This window comes from Buteo buteo, chromosome 1 (assembly GCF_964188355.1).
Source record: "Buteo buteo chromosome 1, bButBut1.hap1.1, whole genome shotgun sequence".
Taxonomy (NCBI): Eukaryota; Metazoa; Chordata; class Aves; order Accipitriformes; family Accipitridae; genus Buteo; species Buteo buteo.
In genome coordinates this window covers 40712682-40739308 of record NC_134171.1, presented here as the reverse complement: position 1 = coordinate 40739308, position 26627 = coordinate 40712682, and the positions used below count along the sequence as shown (strand labels likewise).

Sequence of the window (26627 nt, the reverse complement as noted above, 5' to 3'; positions counted from 1 at the left end):
AAGGTAACTTCAATAAGGAGCAAAAATAATTTAAGAGCTACCACCCATATAAGAAAGTAATTTTAGAAATACAGTGCTTTGCATTACTTTGCAAATATTGTTTCATACATTAACGCTCCAGGAAGCCAGGCACTGGAACATTCTTCAAAGTAGTTCTGGCAAGGAAAAGCCAAGGGACTTACTCTGTATGGTCATTAGGGGTATTGATCACTGTTGTAAATCTTTTAGGGATGAGTTTGAATTTCCAGTGCATGTTTATAATTTCCTGAGAAATATCAGCACCGCTAACTTATTAAAAGCAAAGCATTTCCAGCTGCAGTAAATCCTTGGTAATAAGTTTATATATACAGCACCAACTTTTTATGGCTTACTGATGAGGAAGTAATTTGATGAACTATCTGGTCCTTATGAATCAGTCTGGGCAAATTCTGGCAAAACAAGCAAATAGCAATGGCTTTAGAGTCATAACCACTTAAGTTCCTGGGACTTGGAAATGTCAAAAAATTATAAAATTCAGTGCTGCATAAAAATTAAGGTAGAAAGGCAGTGACAGATGACTTAGAGGAGGAAGGCCTGTCTTCCTGAAGGAAAATTTTTGTAGCAAAAATGGAGTAAAACCTGCCTTATAGTGAAATGTTAGAGCTAAGAGAATCTCTTGGACTCAGGAAGACAAGCATAGGAGAAGACAGCTAAAGCAAATTAAGAATAATATCATTTTTAATCACAATAGGTTTTCTCTTCAAAAAAATATTATATTCTGGAGAATTTAAAGACTGATAACTTGATTTAAAGATTCAGAAATAGAGTTAAATATAATTCCAGTATATTATTGGTACTTTCTGCATTCTAAAAAAAGTATAGTCAAATTTACATAAACTTCCCAGACTGCAAAAGTTAGAATGGGTGGTATTTGTCTGTATAATAGTTTGTGTATTTGTATAATAATATAGTTTGTATAACCCTTCATTAAATACTCTACTTCGGCATGCCTGAGTCTGGTTTGCACTAAGACCCTCAGAAGATGTAACCATTGCATTTGCAAACTTTGGACTTTCAATCTTCTTTGAATCTCTTTTGTCTTGTTTGAATCTCGTTTGTGATAAGTGCATGAAAGGCACACACCACAAGAAAATTCCAGGTATTGAGAACCTGCAGTTTCAGTGGAGAACTTAGAACAGGGAAAGGAACAAGAGGAAAGATAGTCCCTTTTGCCATTTCAAAGCACAACTGGGGCACAGGGGTGAGGAATCTATTTTAGTGATAGATTTGGTAACTAAGATAAGTTCTCTTGAGTTTGACTCTGATGGTTATATTATTAACATACTCTTCATTTTAGTTAGGATCAAGCAGGTATGAGGATTTGGCCTCTCTTTCACAGAACTTGCTTTCTGGAGTGCTTCAGGCTATGGTAGTCCAAGGTGGGAATTTGAATTCATTAATAAGCATTTCAGGAAAGGGGAAAAAAAACCCAAACCCAAACCATATTAGACAATTCAAATCTAGTGATAATCTAATTTCTAGAAGAAATGTTGGGCAGCTGTGAAATGAACTGTCATAGCAAAGAAAGGCAAAAGAAGGCACTTTTTTTTTTTAGTGAGTGTACTTCTTCATTTTCACATTTATTCCAGAAACTGCATTTGTGTGAGAAGAAATACTGAAATACTGAAAACCTGAAGGTTTAGGTTTGAAATTACCTTTGAAATTTGGTCTGATCCTTGCATCGTAGCCTGACATCCTACCCATTAGCTTATCCAGGAAATCAGATGGCGACATTGGCATGCTACGAGATCTTGCACTGTCTGTTTCCTTTGTGGCTACCAAGCTAACAGCAGGGAAAAACAAACAAACAAAAAACCAAAACAAAACATTTTGTTAGCGATTTTGTTAGGGAAACTTTAATTTTACACAGTAAATCACTTAGTTCATTCTTGTATGAACAGGAAAATAAGAAAGCTAAGATTGCCTTTCAAGCTAGTTTACCCTTCAAAAATAATAGTAGCAAAGAAATGGAAACACCAAGTTCTTTTTATATCTGTCATTTTATATGCAAATTTTTTTTTGCTGAGTTGCATAGTTATAGGTTGCTGTTGCCTCTTCCTCAGGACTTTTGGAGATTAATAACAGTTTCAGTCAACAGTAATCAATGCATTATCACAGACTTAAATAATATCATCACACAAATAGCTGTGCATGTGCAATGTCATAATTTGGAGTCTATTCCAAGATTGGTCTGTTTAACTGGGTGTGCTGTAATAGAAGCCTAGATCAGAAAAAAAAAAAAAAGGTAGTAAGGGTCTTTCATAGAATAGTACTACTACCACTGATTTTTGTCCAACCAATGTTTTATGTTGATATTTAAACTTAACACAATATATCAGTCTCTTTGCAACTGATATTCTTCAACATTTTCTTAGAGGTTCATTTTCTGTTAAAACAAAAGTGACTGCTGCAGTGGAAAAAACCCAACCACTTACTGAAGGAACTATTTTTGGGCAAAATTTTCATCTCAGGGCCACATGGTAAGTGTCATCTCCAATAGCCTCCTCTCCATGCGCATGCAGAACTCCCACTGACACTCTAAAGTGTGCTCTGCACATGTGAAGAGAGAAGAGTATTGGCACTGTGATCAGCCATGTGGACCCAAAGAAAAGGTCTTTACTGTTGTGGAATGCTTACTTGAGTGCTGGCCAACACATTGAAAAAACAATACAGTCAGTAAATATATACGTAAATAAAATTGTGAGTAACATTGTGATACACAGTGCAACTAATATCCTTCATGGCTTTTGGGAGTCTCAGAAATGATAAAGAGCTTTTTCCTGTTTGTGCTGACTTCGAGTCAAAAATCTATTGCAGAAGGATGTGAATCTCTTTTACTTACCCTCTTCGTTGTCTCCTATTAATGCCAATCCAGTCTTTTAGAAGTGCTTAAATATGCCTTTGTTTAGAAGTAAACACAGGGAATAATGTAAAACCCTTCCAAATTTTCTAACTCATAAAAAAATGATGCTGAACTTTGCTTGTTAGCCATGGATGGACTTCCAAAATAGAAAAATTCCATACAGGTATGTGTGTAATGCAGTTGCCATATTAAGTGCAGATTGGCAATGTCATTTTTTTCCTCCCAAGACTGTGTTAACCAGGACATGAAAAGTTATAGTTTTATGGCAACTTCCATTTAGAAGGTCTACTAAAAAATCTGTCTTCAAATTTGAAATTTGGATTTAATAACTTAAATAAAAAACTAATCCATATTAAGTCTTCAGTGTTCCAAATTTGGGCATGCACAGAATATGAACATAGAAACCTTTAGAATGCTGTGGTTTACTCATATTTGAATTAAAACTGGCAATTAAGTCTTCTAATTGTAATATTATCTGAAATCAGAGAGTTAAAAATTAATCCTTCTGCTTATTTCCTTATCTCGTGTTTATTCTATTCTGTATGTAAGTTGATTTACATATTTCTAGATTGCGCATAAATTTCTGAATTGTTGGATATTTCTAAATTGTTCTGAATACTTTGGTATCTCTTTCAGTATTACCTTTCAGTAAAAATGTTTCTTTAGTCTCCTTCAGTAGCTAACCTAGTTCTTTATTTCTTCCCATAGCTGGAGAATGTATTTCCCTTTCTGAGAAAGTAAGTACTTAACATATTCTTTTTGTAGTTCAATTTCAGATTATCCTATTGGCATAATTTTCATTATCAATCATTCTGAATGTATCTGATTCATCATATTATTGCAACTTGTAGTCATTTAATATTTCTGTAAAACATTGTATGTGGTTATAAAGCAAATAAAATATGGGAGTCCAAGTACACTTTGCTGGATTTTATCTATTTGTAAGGCAGGACAATCAAGTTACTGTGTATATGCATATATGTATATACATATATATATATATATAAAACACTTAGATTTCTTTCTTATACTCTTGTATAAGAAAGATATATTTCTATTCCACAGGGTATATAGAATTCCGACACAACAGGAGATTTATCTCCTATATTTTTATTCTGGACGTAAATAAATTCTCCAGAACACAAATATAGAAAAGCTCATTGTTAGCTTAATCTTTCTCTGAGCACTTTCTCTGAATGGAGAATTTGTTTGTTTGTCCTTTATTCACTTCACTCAACTTTTTCTAAGTCTTTATTTGTCGTACTTGTAGTTGTTACTTTTAAAGGCTGCCATGGAATAGAGTACCTTGAAATTAAGGCAACTAATGCTGAATAGGAAAAATAGTAATTGCTGTGACTATGGATTTTCTCAAAGTGGCATTTACCTTTTTGTATGACAGCATCATTAATACTTGCTTTCATTAGTCAGTTAAAACTCTCAGAATATCTTAAATAATTTTATTGTCTGCTTCTGAAAACAATAAATTCAGCATAATTAATAAATTTTGTATAAGCCAGTTTTATTGTAGAAATCAGCTATAATCTGTAACTAAATATTTCTTCAAAGAATGTTTTCCGTTTTTCTTAGCTTGGTGTGTTACTGAGTAAAATCTGGTTGAGCACTGCAGAATTTTGTCCTTTCAAATTACCTTAAATTGAAAACATGTATTTCAAGAATACTATTGGACAAATAATACTTTCATCTATCTGAGCTGACTTGTGGAATATTCTTCTAGTTAAAAAGGAGCAAGACTTGGTAATATAGTAAAACCTGAGTAAGGTAGTGGATTTTGGGAAGGCCTACCTGGCAAAGTACAGGTTTTCTGTTTGCAGATTAACATAAAAATTAATTCTGCATGGTAAGGATTCTTCAGTTTTATTGTACGCTGACTCTGAAAAATAAGCCTCTGGCTAAGTGGTTAGAGAAAGTTACACTCCTTTCATGAAGTATGAATTTAGCTCCTTTTAGTGTTAATGCACATAGCTTCCTCCTTGACACCCAACTATTCCATAAGTCCAGGAATGGCTTTGCGTACCTCTAGAGGGAATTTACTCTGACCTGTCACTTTTTTTAAAAGAATTTGTGCATCCATTTTCTAACAGGCAGAATTAGAAGAATTTACTATCAGCAAAACTTTTATCCTGTGGTGCATTCGGAAGTAAGCTACAATAGACTTGTGATTAGCATAAAGTCATCACACAACTTTAAATTACGGAGAAGAAAAGCTGTACATTTTTGTTCACAGGTAGAGGCAACAAAGGCTTCTCATTGCTGAAGACTCTTATTGGAGAAAGTTTATAACCTCCTAGTCTTCTGGGCTATTCATATCTTAGCAGGAAAAGTTACCAACAAGAATGCTAGCCCTGGTAGTGATTCTGTGTTGTTCCTGTGGGCTATTGGTAAATATCACTAACAGTTACAAGGATTTAAACCATTTTCCAATTTCAGACTTAAAGCTATTTCACTTTCCTGAATGTGTACTGAACATCTTTACAATGGAAATTAAGCCTTGCCAAATAATTAAAAAGAAATTTGTTAACAAAAGTAGTGGACAAAAATCAAGAAAAAAATGGAAAATGTTGTCAAATGACATATTCAAAAAATCATTTGTGACCAGCTGAATCTACACCATCAAAAGTTAGGGTAAGAATTTTTGTTCCAAATAAGCTGTTATACAAAACCAGGCATGAACAGAAAATTAGAATCACCAGGACTATAATTACTCCTGTCTTTGGTCTATTCTGTCTGTCAAACCAGTGTTCACCTAAAATCTGAGGAGAGGTGAGCTTTGCATCATGCCCTGAAGACTGTCAAGTTGGAATTTCAGGGACCGAGATAGGAAAACATCCTGAATCACAGGTCTGTGACAGTCCATGACTTACCAAAAGTCATATTTGAATCAGAAAGTGTTAGGTCAAGCTGAGGACATTTACAGTGGGATATAAATGTTAGAGAGCAAGAAGCAGCCCAGCACAGCCAAGATGCAACTTCTCTAGATCAGTACCCACATCCTAAATTCTAGACAAAAAGCTACTGTAGGTGGTTGTAGTAAGGATGGTGTTCAGCACTGGCATCTATGATCCAGAAAGAAAATACAATATCATTAATGGTTTAAAACTAAGAATTGCAAAAAAAAATAAAAAAATTGACAGAGGTATAAGTATTGCTGAGGGCAAGAAATTTCTTAAGTTCAGTTCATTTAAGTAGAACAGTTTAAAACAGACAGAGGAAGGATATTAAGAGATACAGGAATTGGGAATGTGGGCAGAGTTGGAGAAAGCAGTGAGTCTGAAGAAGGATTCAGATTCATGTTGAACAACTCAGCACTGTTGTGATAAAGTTCTCACTGCACTACTGTGTTATCCAGTGGTGTGGAAAGATTGAAAGAGTGAGTGGAAGCATGAAGGTCACTTATTATTTTATATGATATTAATGAGAACACTTCTGGGACATTGCATCAAATTCTATGTCCAAGTTTTAAAAGGATATTAAAGCATTAGGAAAGGTACTGAACAAAGCCGCTAAACCATGATCTGAGAATTAGGGAAATTTTCTTAAAGTAGGAGACTTTAAGAGCTCACTCTGCTTAGTTTATCAAAAAGAAGATTGAAAAATAACATGATTGAAGTGTATAAATACCTCAAAGGGACAGAAAATGCTGGGCATTTATCTAAAGAACAAAGAAGAAAAATCAATGAGAGACAGACAAATTCAAATGGGAATTCAGGCACGCAGTTTAATAATAAAGGTAACTTAACAGAAGATCAAACTGTACCAGCCAAGACAGTATAGCTTTCTGGAAGAAACAATTTAGCAAAATATAAGGTATTGTGTTTCATATATGGCCAATTTGGTGAAAAGGAATGACCTATGATATATAGAAAAGCAGGCAAATTCAGAGTAGACATTACAAATCTCATGCAGAAATCTTCAGATTGCCAAAACACACTTTATGGACTTGAAGAGCTTAAGGAAAGGAAGCAATGAGCATAGTTCAAAGTGGAAAACTGTGTCTTCTCAGGGTCCTTCTAAGCTGGGGTTGGGTTGCAGGCTTGCAGTTGCCTGTGCTGTAACCTGTAATGTAGGCTGATTTTGCTCAATTCCTTTCACAGCTGGGTATTTGACTTACCCAGCAGTTGTATGAGCATCAGCTCCTTACACAGTATGGAATTAAGCTCCAGAATGGAAACTGTACTTGAGCTGCCCATAAACTACAGGCAGCTTAAAAAATCAGAGATCGACCACTACTAGGAAAAAATGAGCTAATATTCTATCTATAACATGCACCTGCAAAGAGGAAAGAATTTTAAGCTAAATGATAAGATTGTCATGAAAGCAAATAGATACAAAGAGGCCAGGGTAAATTTAGATCATAAATTAAAAGGCTTTCAACCACTGAAACATTTCAGTTCAGAATAGTTTAGCACTTTGAGTAGAGATAGAAAAGCCCTGTGTGTTTGAAGACAGAGGTAGATAAGGATATTAGGACGCTGTAACATGTATGACTGTGATTGCAGGTGATGGGACTCAGTTCTAACCCCTCTGCTGAGGTTATGTTTACATTATTATTGATTCTTTTACGCGTTTAAAATAATTACTACTACAGAACTTTGAAAAAATATATAGTTAACAGAGCTATGCAGCCAGAGCACCAACATCTACAGAATTTAAATGGGAGATCTCATCTAGCAGCTGGCAATTTAGACAGCAAGAGAAAGCACAGGCCATGAATCTGTGCTCCTGGAATGTCCATTTAAAGTAGATATGTTTGTGAGAGAAAACCTTACTCTCTTCCCTTCCTCCAAAAGAAAATGATGAGAAAATTTCACAATCTCTACAAATGTTTTCTCCTCTAAAACATTTAAAGCTACAATGCTAAGGCTTTCCCATGTTTTTCTGAAGAACCACTGTATTCCTACTCATAAGCTGTCTCTTTTCTATCTGCTCCATACTTCTGCACATTTTTACCAAAGCACAAATAGAGGAAAGGAACATTACAAATGAAAGTGCTTTATATATGCTTTATTTTAAAAGACATATTTTCAAAAGTAATTTCAATCATACAGCCTTTGAGACTTTTGTATCATTTGTGTGTTACAGAAAGTACTGTTTTTCACTGATTTCTCCTCTCTCTTTAAAACTTTTCATCTTTAAGGTGGGTTCTTAAAAATCACTTTCAGTGTGTTGTTTCAGTCTTAAAACAATACCTACTTATTTGCAAATATTGAAGAAAAGAAGTAATGGGCTACTGTCAACATTAGTATAAGCAAGGTTGTAGCCCTCCAGAAGAGCTTAATAAGAGTAGTATAGACAAAAGGTGAAGGAAGAAATTACATTTTACAGCATTTGCTGAGTCTTTCCAGTTTGTTGCTGCTACAGGTGGATGACAGAGATAAAGAAAGAGTATGGTGTGCTGTAATGATGCCTTCCACTGGAGATTTCCCAGAGAGAAGTTTCCAAGACCAAGTTAGAGCAGTCCTCTAATTTATCTAAGTTATTCTGAGAGTAGTCTCCAGAGTATCACTAACTTACTTCTGAATATAATTGATACAAATTATCTTTTAATTAGATGGTATGTTCATTTTCTTCCTTCCATAGTTAAACTACCAATGTATTTTAACTTGAAAATCTTATATTAACACTAAGTTACTGTTGTATTTGGCTTGCTGATTTTTCTCATCTGCTCATATATTATTTCTTTTGTCTCAAACACAATCCATCTTAGCTATTCAGAGAGGTAGCAGTTTTGTATTTCACCTTACAATACATACTACAGAGCTTTTATATGATGCTTTGCATGCATTACGATGGTCCAATAGCTCTTTCATTTCATTTCATCATTTAGCTTATTCTCTAAGACTGCAAGCGTGGCCAAACCCCTGGAGCAATTGGATCTTGTGTTTGTGGTCCATTCTCTCCAACCGATGTTTGAATGTTTTTAATGCACTTTTTACATTAAAAAGCTTTGCAGAGAAACTCAAGGAAATTAATTACACACTCATAAGGAAAGCTAAAACTGCAGCCAGCCAATATGCACTCAACAGCATCTCACAAACAACAATACATGAAAGCATTTCAGTAAATTAATCTGAATTGCTACTTATTCACTGGTTCACCAATAATGGTTGGGTAAATTAATCTCATGACTACTTCCCTTGATTCTGTAACTGTAAGTAATGGTGATAGAATTCATCAATTTTAAAACAAAAATTAGTCAGTATAACCCTGTAATTAACAAGGTTTGCTGAAATGAAATAATCCTCAAATAGGTGGTATCTGATAATTGCACTTTGAAAATTGTGGCAATAAGATTTTGTGGTATGAAGACAGTATTTAAACCCTCTTCTGTGCAATATAGATCCCTTAACAAAATGTATTTAGTATGATTAATGGGAAAAACGAACATGATGTTTGAAGAGGTCAGAAGCATAGGATTTTTTTTTTTGTAAAGGGAGTGTCTCTAATTATCTGATCTATTAATTGAAGTACAAAAAGAACGAAAAAGATCGGAGTTTATAGTATGTAGAATTTGCTCACATTATTCCAAGAGTGAACATAAACCTGACAAAAATACCTTTTTGACAGATGAATGTTCCAGAATGTGACAGCTTAAACCAAAAACCAGCAAATGTTAACAAGAATGACCACTGAAAGCCTCAAGCCCATTCAAATGAAAGTGTTTTCCATGTTTCAACAAAAATAATAAATCCTGCTCTTTCAGAAAGGTGAAAACTGCTTTCAATTTCAGGAAAAAAAAATTCAATGTAAAGAATAAACAATACTAAGTTGTTTGATTTTTGCGGATAAAGCTGTTTCCTAAAGTTTTTCCAAAATTTTGCAGTTTGTCAATAAAATGCATTTGTTCAGTCAAGTAGCATGACACAGATGTTCTTCTGAGGTGTGATGTATTTAAACTGGCTACCCGAGATAGCTGTGTCAGAAGAGAAATGAAATTCTCTATTTTTTATTTCAATAAACAATTTTGACTTTTGAAAGCCTTGCAAATGAGGCAAATATTGTGGACTGGGAGCTCAGAAGGGGGGACACATGTTTAAAGCAAATAGTTTTAAAAATTGCAATAAAATTTTAAGGCAATCTCTTCACTCTACTGAAAATTAAAATCCTTCACATAAAACAGAAGATAAATAGACTTCTCTTATTGGAGTCCATTCATCAGCAATATTGATTCATGAGAAGCCAGGGCTAATCTGGAAAGGCAGGAGCTGTGTCAGAGGATCACAGCTGCATGGATCCAGTCCTGAAAGTGACACACAGAATCAGCTGTCACTGCTGTCCCATTTTAGCTCACACAGAAAGAATTTCTTCTGAGGAGCAAAACAAGACTCAAAATTCAGCTTCTTCTCTGATTTATCTTTTGGAAGACTCAATCTCTTCACATTATCTACATTGTGAACCCAGGGTAACTGAACTCCTAGTTTAGATGCCTGAATTACATAACTTTACCTTCTTCTACAGTTCAAGGTTAATGCAAGGAGATCATTTTCTTCCAACTCCTTTCTATTCCAGCACGAAAATAATTCTGCTTGAGCTTTATTGGTGAATAAATTAATTTCATTCTGAGGGACCAAATAAAACAAAAAAAAAGAAAGGTGAGTTTCCAATGATGAAAGAGTAGTGGAAGAGTGATGTACTAAACCCAAAAAGATTAAATGAAGGAGAAAAAATTGTTTCCAATGTCTCAAAAAAGACTGAGATTACAAATGCTTCTCCTATTATTTCTGTTAAAACTGACAATAATGTGTTGCTTGCAAATTAAAGATGATTTTTTTTTATTTGTTGTAGGTCATGAAGTTGTTAGTTCCTAATGCAATGAAAATGCAGATTTTCATATCCTACAATGTTTTAGATAATAATTTTACCAGATCAGAGAGAAACACAGAACTCTTAACTCACGTTTGCCAGAGAAAAGGCTGTCACTTCAACTAACAGGAGCAGAAGCGTTGTATCACCAGTATTTTAAAGAGGTATTTTCTAAGAAAAATCTTCAGGAGAATTTTAAATATTTTCTGCGACAGGTTATATTTTCTACTGATTTTTCACAGTTTTAGATTTTTCTAGTTGCTCTTTTATCCTCTTATTTTGAATAAGTTCAAATGGTCAGATTAATTTTTCAATATAACCCTGCAGAGATAAGTAGAGTTACATCCGGACACATTTTCAGCCAAAGTAACAATTTTTATGTGAAACAAACAATAAATTTCCATTTCAAGATCACTAATTATCCATTCTTTATTGTTTTAGTGATTCAGTTAGAAATGAAAACTATGTGAAAAATACATGGGATTGTATTTCAATGAAACTATTAAAAATGTCTTTTCTTTCAGACTTGGAAAAATTTCATTTTTCTGTTTCAGTGACTGAAGTAACATTGCATTTTAGTGTTCTTTTTAGGTTAGGCAATGGTTACAAGCATTTTGTTATGATGTTCCTGATACCTTTATGGTGTCATATTTTTTTCCCTTTTCTTAATACAGTTGAGAATTCCTCCAGCCCTACAGTCTTCCTCCAGTCCTGTTTGTCACGGAAATAAAATGGTATAATGTTTATAGCTTATTTACTTTGTGTACTATAGTTTAAAAAAGCTTTGGATTGCTGTGGAGCTTTTCTTAACAGAGAATAAAAATACAGAACAATGGGGTTTTAAGTATTCTGATTAAGTCACTCTGACCTGATCACAATTCTACAGGTCAGAGGGCTTTATATTCTAGATGATGCTAAATTTGTATATACTTATTTTTGTTTGTGACTCAGTGCACATATATAAGCACAATGCTTTACTATACCCTCCCGCCTCCCCTCGCCCCTTTGGAAAAAAAAAATTATCCCTTAGGGTAAAGGAATAAAAATAATTTGTCAGCATTTTTCATAATCCTATGGGCATGGCTTTCTAGCTTAATTAAGGTATGGATTCAACTGGATTCAATAAACCACAGGCTGTCCCTCTAATTTTAATTTAAGACAAGTTTGTTGTTGCCAATTACAGCCATGCAGCATGTGAATTTTCTTGAGATTTTTTACGAATTGTGACTCTAATCTGCGTATTTGTTCATTGTTTTCCCAGAAGCACCTACTTCCTTAGTAGTATTTTGTACCTGTTGTATACCTTATTTTTATAAATGTTCTAAACTCAGGTCTTACTTTCTTGCTGTTTCTTAATTTACTCAACCTACATTTTTGGAGAAAAAGCTGACTCAAACAGCTATACAAGGAGCAGAGAATGTATCAAATATTCAAATTCTGGCAAATTTCTCACTCTTCCAAAGATCTACTGCATGGGTTAAGTTTTTGAACTAACTTTGAATTAAAGATAAGTCAGATTTTCCTAAAATTCAATTAACTGTTTGGGTGGGGTTTTTTTAAGACAGAAAATACTTGGCTAAAATGAACAGAATATCTTTGAAAATAGAAACTGTAAATCACTGATTTATAGCAATCCGAACTTGCATTACTATTAACTGAATAATGGAGAAAAGAAATTGGAGTAATGGATAGATTGCAAAATGACCAAGTAAAATAATTTCAGAATATTATCTTTTATAACACCAGATATCCTTCTATAAAGGCTTCTCAGAGCTGAACAATTACATTTATTTTTGTGATTAACGAATGATTCCTCTAACCAGCTGAACTTGTGCAGGAACTGACTGGTGTCTTTCACCACTATAATGAATAGTAATTCAACTGATGTCAATGAGGCCGCACTAGATTGAAAAGAGAATTAATTAAAACAAGACTTTTGCCTGGCTAAAACTGCAAATTATTGTTTTCCAAGGCAAAACAAATTCTGAAAACAGAATTCTACAGATTATAGCTGCTTGGTTGATCCTGTATTTTGAATGCATCCCCAAATGTCCTTTCAATTGTAAAGCTGCATATTACTGTGTTTTCTAGTTCTAATTCACTGGATAGATTTTTTTTACTATTGTTGTGGCATTGCCCCATCAGCTTACTTTGCATCCACTAGGTTGCTGTACTCTCACTCAATATAAACAGGAACAACGTCCACTGAAGTGTGCAACTGTAGAAAAGATATATTTATCTTAATCATAATTAATGACCATTTAGAATGTCATAAGCCTTCTGTTCCTCTTTTGCCTGGTTTTGCTTTAAAAATCCACTTTTATGAGTTGAAAACCATAACTGAAACTGAAAATTGGCGTACTTTGATGTTTCTTTTCAAACAATTATTTTACTATTCGTAAAAATCTTCATAGAAAATCTTATAACAGAATGAAATGGTTGATGTTTATCAAAACTGGATAAAAATTTGATTTTGAATTAAAACCCCAGGGTCTGTGAAGACTGAAGCACAATTCAATTAAACACTATTCCATTTGCCTTAGGGAAGCTCTGCTTGTATCAGTACAACAATGTTGTCCTGTATCTTCAGTGAGCCTGTCAGATGGCTGTTAAGAAGATGAGAGTTTTTCCCCCAAATAAGTTTGATAAGGTATGAGTTCAGTTAGAGAAAAGCTGAATATAGCCTGAAGAGTCATGCACCTTAAAATAAAGTATTTCAACAAGCAGGACTACAGCCCAGACAAGTCAAAACTTATCAGTCAGTAGAACTCAGTGCTATATAAAGTTCTTGCCTGAAACACTTCTCATGAAATTGTTTATTTTGATTAGTCAGCTAATTAAAGTGTAGATACTGTGTTATTACTATTGATTAAGAATTTTCAATTAAGGCAATATTTCTAGTTGAAAAAATACTTATTTCTTGAAATAGAGTTTTACAGAAACATATCTGTTTCGATGTTTTTTTAATGAAATACTGGCAGGCTTGGGTGGACTATTGTCCAGTGTCCTTTCTATTCTGTCAGCCACAATCAGTTTTCTAATGTCGGAGGGAACTGAAGGTGAGGTCTTGGGTTCTAATTTTCAAAAATTTCTCTGAACATCTCCCCCACAGAATTGACAGTGATTTTTTTCCTGCTTTCTGCAACTTAAAATTCCTTCTGTGCATTGAAAAAGCAACAAAATCTTTTCAGAGCTTTGGAATTTTCTGTGAGCAGGAATGGTGATGTTCAACCAGCTGTGTTAATTTACATGTGATACATGGATTAAGTAATTTTTTCCTTTTTATTAATTCTATCCAGAATCAACACTATAATAATTCAGTATAAGACTTTCTTTAAGCAACAACAGGGCTGAGCTTCAGGGTGATGATAAGAGTGGCAGGATTCATGCCACATAATGACAGAACCCAGTGTTCCTAATGCATGCACTGAAGCATATTCCTTACTGAATAAGTCAAAGAAAATAATGTGAAGGTTAAAAAACAGTGCTGCTAGCCTTTCATATTTCCAAAAAAATTATTGTGGTCCACTACACGCATTCTCTTTCACACATGGAAAGTGGTGTTTAAACTTCCCCTCAGATACACATTTTGTCTTTGCTATACTAGTCTTGCTTATGTCAGCACCCCCTTCATTTTCATCTGAGTAATCTAAGCTTCGTATAAACAAATGGAAATATGCTGGGTGAAGGAAAGATCATGACATGCACCAATCCCCCGCCACCCCCAGCAGAACCTGCGCGGGCTGGTCCGGGGGCTTCATGGGGTCCAGGTAGAGCACCCCCTCCCCTCCCCTTCCCTGGGCGATTATGGAGACTTTGAGGAGCCCCCCTAACAGTGTTCCAGTCTTTATTATGTGCAAAACACTTCGTCTCCTGAAGAAGTCATCACTGTTAAAACGGATGAAAAAGGGCATTCTGTTAACCATTGCTTAGGGAATCTGAACAAGTGCATTTGTGCTCACATTTTGATTACAGAGGAAGATTTGAGTACTTTTACTTCCAAAGATCTGTGTACAGGAACAACAAAAACAGGTAAAGATATAGGTATATTTGTAGAGTTCATTTGCACAGTGTTAGAATTTTGGGATAAGTTTTGGAGATTTTAATTTTAATGCATATATGGAGAAACTGCTTGCAAATAGCACTTTTAATTCCAGTTCTCTACTTTATGGTACTTTTTGTCACCAGGGATTACTGTCTCAAGAGGGTGCATTTCATATTCACTTTGTGTAGTAAAAAATTGCAATATTGTTCAAAACAACTGAGTATCCAATCTTTAGTGTGCAAGAACTAAAGGAACACAGAAGATAGTTTATTTTACTCTAACTCTTGCAAATTGAGAGTTAAAGCAAACTCTGATAAATCTGCTTCCTTTTTTTTAGAAAAAATAAAAGTAAGTTTGCATAAAGCATTCTTCCTGATAGAATAAAGCAATGAAAAAACCCACTATGGATTTCAAAGAAAGTCTTTTATGGGATGTAGTCCAGATGTAATGCTGATATCTGCCCACTTTGATTTTAGTTCTAATACTGCTGAGTCAGTGGTAAAGGATCTGACCTGATAGCATCGGGGAAAACATCGCTCAGATGCGCATCCCTTCATGGAGGCATTATATAGATGCTTAGGCACAGAATTAACATTTAGATTAGAATACTGTAGTTAGTCATAATTTAGCTGTGTGAAGTCAGTGCTTTAGTCATGATTGATTTCAAAATTTTTATTTTTATTTTTCCCATCAAAAAAATGAAAAGTTTTACCCTACTTTTGCCAGCAAGTTACCACTTTGTGACATTTATTTTATTTATCTAGTAGGGCACCCTTAGCCAGCGGATACTTTGCTCACGAAACTGGAAGTTTAGTTGGTCCCTGCAGATGAATATGTCTTAGCCTACATATGCCCAGAGCATGAATGCCCCTGTGCATTACTGAATCTAACAGATGACAGTGCAGTTTTGAAAACTTTATGAAATGAAAGCCTTAGCAGGACAAGAACTCAGGATCTTTTTAATAAACAAGTCCCACTGTATCCCAGAACATTATAAACCAGCTTTTCACAAAAAAAGTCCCTAAGCTCTGCAGTCACCCACTAAGATGTAAAGTAATAATAATTTTTAAAAAACCTGAAGAACTATGCTGGTATAACTGTATTTACTAGGCATTTCTGCTGAGTGGTTAGTTGTGAAATTGAAGTTAATTAAAGGTAATTGTTGGTAAAAATTATACAAATTTCTAAGCAGCCAATTTTATAGAAAGTCATCTTGGAAATGATATATTATTGTACTTATGGATCCTCAGAGATGCTATTTAGGGTTAAATTAGGTTCATATTTTACCTTTACCTTTCAAAATTCTGAAAGGTAGAAAAATGTATTTTACAAGAAACTGGAGATAAATTCTAGACATAGTGGAGTCTTATGCAAACTGTACATAGTATTTGAAGCCTTGGGCAACGGTGAGATGGGTAGCATATTCCAATATTATATTTTTTTCTATCAAAGGTATTTTTATATATATTTTATATCAAAGATGGAATGCAATGAAGGGCAAAATATTAAGACAGTAGGTTATGTGGTTATAACTGCAGCTTGAATTTTAATCAGGAAGAGGAGAAAATCAGTTTGCTTTTTTAAATGTCATAGGTCTACTGATTTTGCTTATGATACCCTTCCTAAATTAGTTTTAGCTGTAACAGTCACATACAGGTTAATAGCAATTAACTCAATCTCACAGTCTGAGATAATTTAGTACTCCTGTGTTTGCTTTCTACTCACTTCATTGTTTCACTGAAACACTCTCAGGATAATCTGCTGGCTTGCTTTTTCCTATAGCCATTGATTTGTATTAGACAGTAGCCCCACTATTTGTGCAGCTCCATTATTTCAACAGCCCCATCAGTGACCACATGATTATCTCAGGTCAGAGTCTTCTTGAAATTTTCTACATTTTCTGTGGTCTCAAACTGTTTCCCTTGGAAACTACATTTTGCTAATGTTTCATGTCACCAAATAGAAACTTGAGTAATAACAATATTGAAGAGTTCTGATCTTCCCTAGGGAAGTTCCTACCTGGAAATAATCCTGACTCTCCCCACAGTCCCTGCTCATTTTGTACATCTGTGGCAGGTCTACAGGAATAACAGGGTGGTATGTGGTATAGGAAAATTATACAGGAAGTGTTCATTATGTAGAAAGTCCACTGCAATGTAGACCAAGTATTATTACCCTGTCTGCTGTTGAATAAGGTTGGAGTAATTCATTACAGCTGACTGGAAGAGTAATAACAAAATGCATTCTTTTATACTTTTATAACCATATGCTGTCTATTTTTGTACTTTTTTTCCTTGATTCTTTCTTTTTACTGTCACTGCTTAGCATTTGTATTGACACAGCATCTAAAGACATCGGTCAGGAACGATCATATTGTTTCAGAAGCCATAAAAAATAATGGATTATAGTCCCTGCGAGAAAAAAGCACAGTCTCAAAGATTCTCGCCTTCTTTTCTCTTGACATTATTGTGCAGACTGTTCTGCTTCATGATGCTCTTCTAATTCTTCTGCTTTCGTCCTGCATTCTTGTTACACATAGTTTCTAGCTGTGTCTTTTCCTGCTCTCTGAAATGTTCCCTTTCTGCTGGTAGTTGATATCCTCAAAAAGGTGGCTTTTACTCCATCTGTTCACAAGGTCTACATATCAGTGAAAGTAAAGCTACTCCTTTTTAGCTCCCATCTCCTTTTACTGATTATTCCAATAAACATCATGAAGATTAGTAGAAAAAGCAATAAAAAGGAGAAGATGCAACACCACACAGAGGGCTCTTCATTGTTCATTACTTGAGAAAAGCTGATTTGCAGGAATAATTCCCTATAGGTATTATTACATAATACTCGGTAAGGTCATTTGAAGCTTGTATTCTAAATCTGTTAAAATAAGAAGCTCTAATCTTATAAAAATTTTCATTTTCTCTAATTGTCATGATTCCTAGGATATCTGGACAAGACTAATCTGATAGAGGAGCTACTACCTTTTTCATCATATAGAAGCACAGCACTTATCTCACAATATTACTTGCTTTCAGTTGTTAGCATCAGTTGGCTAGGGATGAATTAGGAGAGGTTAAAAAGTAAGAAAATGTCATGGGCATGGTAAGAATTGAAAGATTCATGTTTTTAATTGAAGTTTCTTTGTTATTTATTTTTCTTACAGTTTATAACGTTATAAACTCAAAAATCTACAAATAATTCTTTCTCAAAATTATAAACATGGTAGTTGCACAAATAGTTGTTTTTTATAGAAATAAAGATTGGATAGTAAAAGTTCTGATCAAATGCATACTCATGACAAAACTCATATTTGGTTCAAAGGGATTTCAGTGTTTTCACTGGTATAGTTGAAATACAGGAGAATTTGAATCATGTATTCTTCGTCACAAAACCCCCCACTTCCTTTTTGTCTGAGTTTTGGAAAGTACAATGAATGCCTGCCTATGGGTACATCCTGCAAGGGAACCCCGACGCTCTCCTCCTAACATTTTTTTAAGGACCCTGAGCACATTTCCTTCATCCCAGGGGTTTGGCTACCTGGACTTAGTGCCAGCTCTGATAATGCAGCAGCCCAGCTTTGAAGCAGAGCTGTTTGATAAAAAGCTGTAGAAGCCTCGGCAGGGGTTCACCCACCCCTCTTCTCTCAGGAGCAGTTTTTTTCTTTTTTTCTTTGTTCATTTCTCTTTTCTTTTTTCCTTTTTTTTTTTTTTTTCCTCCCTCAGGAGTGCTGGGGAGATGCTCTTGGTCTCTGTGCGAGCTACTGTGCAAGTATACCTTTACCCAGCCTTGTACCTTCCTAATTCTGACCCTGAGCCTGATCCGCTGACCTGACTTTTTGGCTTGACCTTGGACCTGCCTCATCACTACCAACCTGGCCTGTCAATCTGAACTGTTGTTTGGACTGGATCTGCTCTGCTCCTGCACAGGTGCTCTGCAACTGCAAACTTTGTTGGTAGGATCCCGCTCCTGCCTGCCTTGCTGTGAGTCTGAACTCCCAGCTCACCTTCCCTTCCCTTGCTGCTCCCTGACACATACCAAATCTTTTTCATTAGGACCTGGAGTCTGTCGACTGATTTATCCCACAGTAACAATCTTTTCAAATTGAGTCTGGGCTGCTGAGGAAAGGTACTGTGCTTCAGTGCTCTCATCTTGCATTACTACATTTTCTTTCACACACTATTTTATTCACATCCTGATTTTAACAGACACTTTTATTTCTTGAATAGTATTGTAGGTATAATTCTTATTAATAAGCTACTGAAGTCTCATTAGAACATCTGAAAATCTTTATTTTCAAAGATGTTTTTGATGATATGTCTGAGTTAATATTTTCTAGCTGTTTTTTTTTCTCTTTCATTATTTGGAGGAACTAATGCTGGCTTAAAGGATATTGACTTCTGCTTCTGAAAGCTATTCATCTGAAATCAATTTGCAATACAATGCAGGAATAATTTCAAAGTCAGTTAACTGTAAGCTCGGACATGCCCCAGAGTTAGGGTGCTTGGAGGTTTTTTCCACAAGAATCTGGTCTCTACGTGCAATTAGCTGTCTCTGTGATACTGTTTCCTTCAATATAAGGACAATGGGGTACTGAATAGAACAAGGAAAGAGTCAATAACCTAATAGTAGCATGATTCTTGTCTATGCTAATATGGATAACTGAAGAAGTATCATATAGGGAGAGTCTATTTTGCATTTCCACAGTGCCACCTACCTTTTCACCCTGTGCTTTCCCCATACACACATCTACATATAAAATACCTATACTATACTCTTTAAGGAGAAAGCAGAGTGCCTGGCAAGTCCCTGACAGTGTAGTTCTAATAGACCTGTGTTGGTGCCCATGCAAGTTCGAGAGCTGTCATAAAACTGTTTGAATCAGAAATATGGTCTTCGTGTTGATTCTACAAATATGGTCTTCTTGTTGATTCTACAAATATGATCTTGCTTTCAGCCTGACCTCTTGGGATCCAGACAAATCCAGAGGAATTTCTGTTAACACTATTACTTTAATGAAAACTCAGAGGAATACTCAGTCTTAGAGATTATTATAATTTCAAACCATATCTTAGAAGTGTTTATTTTCCTCCTTTGGTAGTGAATTACATTTATTTTTAGGCTCCATTACATTATTTTCCCTAGCTTTTACCCTCATTTTTACACTTCTACCCTCTTCTTAATATCACACTGGGGCTTGGCCTGGCAGTCATTAATAAATAATAATTTTTTATTTTAGGTCTGATTATAGCTTTTCTCCCAGTCCTTAAATATATCACTGAAAACATAATAGAGTGCTGTGTGGTTAAACCCTTGTTTTTCATGTCTAAAATCTATTAATATATTACCAACAAGTATGTTATTAATCTAAGACATAGTAGTACAAACATGCACAATATTATGAAAGACTATTAACAACATTTTAGTCTCTCTACAATGTCTTTCAGAGATCAAATTAATAATTAGATCCTACTACAATCTATATACATCTTGTTTCAGTCATTTCCATTTGAAGAGCCTTTAGCTGTGGGATGAAAAATTATTATTGAAAAAAAAAATATCAGGTGCAGTTTCCTCTTACGAAGCATGCCAATCCAGAGACTTTGCTCATTAAAGTAACAAACCTGTAACTTTATACTGAAAAAAATCCTTTTTGTTTTCATTTGACCTGTACTGAAAATAAAACTAAATGTCTATCTTCACAGGCATATAAACAATCACTTTAAACAGCCTCAGGGCTGTTGGACAAGAATTGAAGGTTCTTCCTGTTAGGTTCATTCAGTCTTCTCACACAGCCTTGAGTGCTTGTTAATAAAAAGCAGAAAAGTTTTAATGTTGCACAATGTAGGAGAACATACACTATTTTTTTCCATAACATTTGAGCAAGTGAAGCACTTAAGGTTTGGTTGTTCCTAGAAATTCACGGCACATCCATCTTCTCACTGAGAGTGTTTGATACGTGCTAAGGATAGAGTCTGTGTGTCTTACACAGAGTGGAAGCAGAGTCCTCCCGTTCCCTGTTCCCTTTGCTCTAATGTAAATCATTTCACAAGGCTTAAGGTGGAAAAGAACTAGAATTAATGGCTCCAGGAAGATTGGGAATTTTACAGGTTTTAATCTTTTAACTTTTTTTTTTTTTTTAAACACTTTTTCCATTTTAAAACATGGACAGAACTCCTCTGTGTCTCGAACTGACTCAGGTTTCTCGGGTATTATTGCTAGACATAAAGTCACCAGCAGTCTCTATACTGAGATACATATCAAAGTTATACATAGATTCTGAGCAGCTTTCTGAAGTCTTTCTCAGACTATATACTCCTTGTGCACAGTAACCATGTTCATTGCGATACAACAGTTATTTGGAGACTGAACAGAATAGTTTGAATTTATGCAAAATAAGATGCCTGTATAGATTTTGAAACAATTAAATGTTAGTCCAGAATTATGTGATGCAAAATACATGTATGCTTTCCAAAACTGACTTTTTCACTTCCCCCCCCCCCTTGGATTATAATATGTGGTTTTATATCATTAAAATAAAGGATGAATCACTCAACAGTATGGTGACATTTAAATAATATGCAGAGGAAAAATAAGTTCTATAAGTACATTGAAACAGAATAATAACAGCACAGTACTGCTTGTATTGCCTACACTACACAGGGGTTTGGTCATCTAGTCTGAACATTAAATACTCAATGCAACTGGAAAATTTAAGCTGTAATATATGTGCATTTACTCTTTCTTCCCAGTGTCAATTAATCCCATACCATGTGACCCAGTTTCTCAAAATCTCTTTCTTTTGGCACAATTACAATAAAATCACATTATAAACTATTTACGTTACATATGTTGATATGAAACAGGTCATTAAGCTAACTTCAAAAAGAAAAGATTTGCTATGAACCTGGGAGCACCTGTGAAGCGTGCCATCACTGTGGGGCACTGCACGCTACCGTTTTAACTTTGCAGTTATAAATCCCTTGCATGTATAATTCCCAAACTCTCTCTGGAGAACCACTTTTCAAATTTAAGTTTCCTTTTTTTATCTTTGTCAAGTAACAATGTGAATCTTCAAACAGTCCGGCACTGTCATGTTATATGCCATAGTCTGTTTATTGTGATATGGAGCTAGAATATTTGTTGATAACAAGCATGGCTAACTCTGCATCACCAGTGAATACATGATGACATTGAAGTCTGCTTCTTTAGATGTCTGATTCTTCTTTTTAAGTTTTGCCTCACCTTTAAATGGAGGACTCAAGTTTATTTTACCCTGTTAACACCACGCTTCCAGAGCTATGTATTAAAAGGATGCTTGCATTGATATCATAACATTACTTTAGCTAGGAAAAGTGTGCCGGGCAGAAAGTAGAAAAAGCCGTATGAACCTCAGTCTTCTACTCAGGTCATAATCGATGGATATGTTGCTGTCTTTCATAGTACAAATCCTAGACTGCCGGTGGTACAACAAACGCTTTCCCTCTTGAGGGAAATTCTGTAGACCGTATCCTCTGTTCACTCAGCTATCATTTTTCTGTTTCTGTATAAGAATTCTCAGACCTAACGTAATCCCTGATTTTCCTTTTACTGAAAAGAACTGACAGTAATAAATAAGTCCATATATTCCCAACTCAGACCATCCTCTGTAACTTTTACGTATAGACACTTTGCGCCTGAAGAATTTTCAAGATCATTAATGTTAGAATTCCTGCTAAAACCAGTGATAAAATTCACAGATCAAACAGGGAAACCCTACCTGTGAACAGCTGAAGGGAATACACAGCCTTCAGCATGCAAAACGCAAAATCAAATTGGAGGCAATGCAAAGTTACAAAGCCATTCGCGAAGCGCGGACGCCACGCGTATAGTTTCCGTGCCCGGAGTGTGGCTGCCGAAGGCAGCCGGGCGTTAGCGGTGAGGCAAGGCAGTGACCGCGGCGACTCTCCGCGCGAGTCCCGGGCATTTCAGCCACCCGAGAAAACCGGCGGGGGAACCTTTGCATCCCCAAAGAAAAACAACTCACCTGAGCAGTACCGCGGCTTCCCACAGATAAAATCCCGAGATAGCCGCGCGGAGGTACCGAATCCGGGCCATGCTGCTCGGGGGCGCCGCGGCGCCCTGGGGCGGTCGTGTCCGAGCCATCGGCGGGGCTCCGCGGCGCGGCGCGGCGCGGCTCGGCTCGGCTCGGCGCGGCTCTGCGCGGCTCTGCGCGGCGGGGAGGGCGGCGGCGCGGCTCCCCGCGGGCGGGCGGCGCCCCAGCACCCTGGAGAGCTCCGGCGGCTCCCCGCCCGCCGCCCGCCTAGTGCCCGGCGGCGCCCCGCGCCCTCCCGCCGGGCCCCGCCGCGCCGGCCCCGCCGCTCCGCATCGCAGCCGAGCGGGAGCCTAATCTCAGCCGCGGCGGCGGCGCCCAGCCGCGGCGGCGGCGGCGGCGGCGGGAGCCCACCTCTCCGCCCTCCTGCCCCCGGCTCCTGCCAGCAGCCGGCACCCCGCCGCCGCCGGCCGCAGCCCGGGCGCGGAGGGCGCCGCGGCCCCGGCGGCGGCGGGGCGGGCGGGGAGGCAGGGCGGGGGGCCGGCCCCGGCCGCCCCCAAACTCGTCCCCCGTCCCCCGTCCCCCGCCCCGGAGCGCGCTGCCGCCGCGGAGGCCGGCGGGGCGGGCCCGGGGCGGGCGGCGGCGAGGGGGCGCCCTGGAGCGGCTGCCCTGGAAGGGGAGCTGGCCCCGCCGGGGCCGCGGGGGAGGGCTCAGCCGGGGCTGGCGGTGGATGTTGGTGCGGAGAACGGCCCCGGCCTGAGCTGAGTGCCTTCCCACCTGCGGGAAGAGGGGCGGCGGGAGTGGTGCCCGCGCAGGGCAGCTCTCGTTCGAGAGCTGGGGCGAGTTCACGGAAAACTTGGGTCTCGGAAAGGGCTGGGGAAGGAGGGGTGGGGGAGTTACTGTGCTTTGTCTGTGGGGCTGGTGGGGCGCTTTTTCTTTGGAAACGGGGGGAAAAAACCCCACCTCTGTATTTCAGTCTATTCTTCTTCTTTGAAAGTAGAGTGCTGTTGGACACACAAAAAGTATATCCTGTTCTACTGCACTTTTTCGAAAAGGGAGATGATCTAGTGCCATAAAGCGGACTAATAGGGAAATCCAAAGAGTTTGAAAGCTTGGCTGGGGAGGAGAATGGAAAGGGTTATGGGAAGGAGCAAGGGAAAGAGCACTGTAAAACGGAAACAGGAAAGTTACTCATGAGAAGAGGGAGGATCAGAGAGTGAGTTTACAAGTACAGGTTACAGTAGGAAAGTGAGGTGACTACAGTTATTGTTAGAGAAACCAAACATTTCATGCAAGCCAGGAGCTGCTTGCACTAGAAAGGGGTGAGGATTTATGAGTCAATAGTGAGAAATACTGCTTGAGAAATTCTTGTGGGAATCTGTACGGATTGTACATGAGATACAATGAAAGATATGTGAGGAAGGGCTATACCTGGAGAGGGACAGAGGAGGGAAATATGTCTGAGATTGTAGAGCAGGGATACTCTCTGTGAGCCTAAAAGGCAATGGCCTTTGAATGCCTACATCGTGTCTGGGAGAGCCAATGGAAGGAGAAATCTGGGAGCAGTTCAGGGACAGATCTCTGCATGTGTGAAATGTATCTGGCTGGGCATGTCCCTCTCTCAGTCTTTGCCTCAGTATAATCTGCTGGCTTTCTTTTTCCTATAGCCCCTAATTTGTGTTAGACAGGAGCCCCAGTACTTGTGCAGCTCCACTACTTGCGCAGCCCACACGATTATCTCAGGCCAGAGTCTTAGTTAAACTATTAAAAAGCTATAGAAAGCTTAACTGTTGAAGAAGGAAGCAGATGTGGAGAAAGGCAAAAGTTCAGGAAGATTAGGCACACGAAGCAGGGTAAAAGAAACTGAAATTTGAGGGAAGTATAATAAACTCATTACAGAAAAGGGAAGACACAAAGAGAGTGAAATACAGAACAACTTTTTACACAGAACAGGAAGAGATTAAAAGATACGTTGAGTATAGGAGATGCAGGAAAGAAATAAGAAACAGAGATTTTATGCATTCCTTATATCCAAGTATAGGGTGTGTGTTAGAAATAAGGTATTTCATTAGAAATCTTTAAAGAAATCACATGTTCCACCTCCAGGTATATTGTCTTTTTTGTTTAAAAGATATCCCACATGTAGATTTCACCTCCGTTCTTAACCTACATTTTCCATTTTCACCATGTGCTTATTCTTTTTTCATCTCTTCTTCAAGGTTGTTCCAGCAGATATCACTAAATAATAACACAAACCACACATTTTAGATCCAGTTTGGATTTCTTTGTTGATACCTGTCAAGTGTATGGCTGAAGAATGTACTAGAATATCACTAACTTATTTCCTCTGTTCCCTGAACTTTTTTTTTATTATTAGTGGTTACATAAATTCAGGGACTCTTTGAATTCAGCTCTCCAATTTTCTAGGTCCACTGTGCAAAAAGTTTACCCTTTTGTTCTTGTTCTCCCCATAGCCCTGGGTGGCAACAATGATCATGAAAATAACCTCTTTAAACTCTTAACTGAAAACATAATAGCAAACAAACTAAAGAATTCCTCTATTTGCTCAAGGACAGTCTGTCAGTGCAGGTGCTCTACAGAATCAGTATAGAGCACTTCCTTTGTATATTTAGAACAGTTGATTCTTATCTTTCACCTCAAAATAAGAATTTAGTGAGGCCGCTTCTCCAGGTGCTCTTTATCTTTGTGCGTTATGTACTTCAACAGTGAATTGGTCTAACGTGTCATTTATTTGCACTGAGGCAACTGCATTTTTCTTATGATGATATTAGTTAAGACTACCAGCACAAACTCTCCAGTTCTCCAATAGGAAAAGTTCTATTAATTATAAATATAGGCTATACTTTAGATATGCAGAGTTCAAACTTCTCAAAATCCCTGTGGGAAAACAGATGCTTGTGCGTTAAGTAGCAACTTTGCTGTTGCATTGTTTTGTTCTGCTAAATACGAACGTTGTTTTCAAGCTTTTGAAAATTTTCATATGGATAGTGTTGAATATGAAAATACTCTTTTCTGATGGATTCAAATAACTCGCCTTGATTTATGAAAAGATCCAGTTCAACAAAGTATTCAAGCACATGCTGTTGACTTCAGTGAGATTAGAAACATAGACGCATACTTAGTTTTTAATCACAAGCTTTGATAAAATATTCCCTAATTGTTTCAAGTGTTTTAATTCACTATTGTTTTAATTACCATCTTTTTATTCTTTCCATATCACTACTGGTAGACTTACCTGCGATTAGACAAAGCTGAACACATGGCTACGTCCAATCTTTAGAAGATCTTTATGGTATCTCTTGATACTTCTGGTAGATGCAGTAAATTGAAAGGTGAAACTTGTTTGAACGTCCATTTTAAAAACAGAATCCATAGAGTGTCACTGTGGTATGAATCTGTCTCAAGTATTAATGTTGTTCATTCACCTATGCCTCATAAACCTGGATAACAACATCATAAAATATTGCTCATCATTCAAAACATGATAGCTGGCATGTGTATACCATATGTGTACAAAGCTGAGTGGTATAATTTACTTTCAGTAGTATTGGAGGTTAATTGAAGAACATTCTTTACAAATGCAAAACACTAGTATGTTAAAATGAAAAGTTTTCACCAAAATACATTAATGTCAATCTCTAATTCTGCCCATAACCAGCAGGCTGTATAGCTACCCTTTCTCTGGTCCAACCAGTATTTGGGTATATTTGAAAGTAAACCACTTGTATTTATGAGCTTGAGAGATGTTCACCAGTAGCAGCCTGGGACTCGAAAATGCTGTAAGGTTACTGGAAGGAGATGATACTAATGTGGAT

At 37.0% G+C, this 26627-nt stretch overlaps 1 protein-coding gene across 1 annotated transcript in view; it reads right to left on the bottom strand.

The window, feature by feature from the left end:
- Window positions 1-1773, bottom strand: part of GLRA3 (glycine receptor alpha 3) — a 70692-nt gene extending 68919 nt beyond the window's left edge. Inside the window, exon 1 of the mRNA XM_075041804.1 lies at window positions 1695-1773. Coding sequence (XP_074897905.1) covers window positions 1695-1773 — 79 coding nt within the window. The remainder of the gene's footprint in view (window positions 1-1694) is intronic.
- Window positions 1774-26627: the final 24854 nt, after the last annotated feature.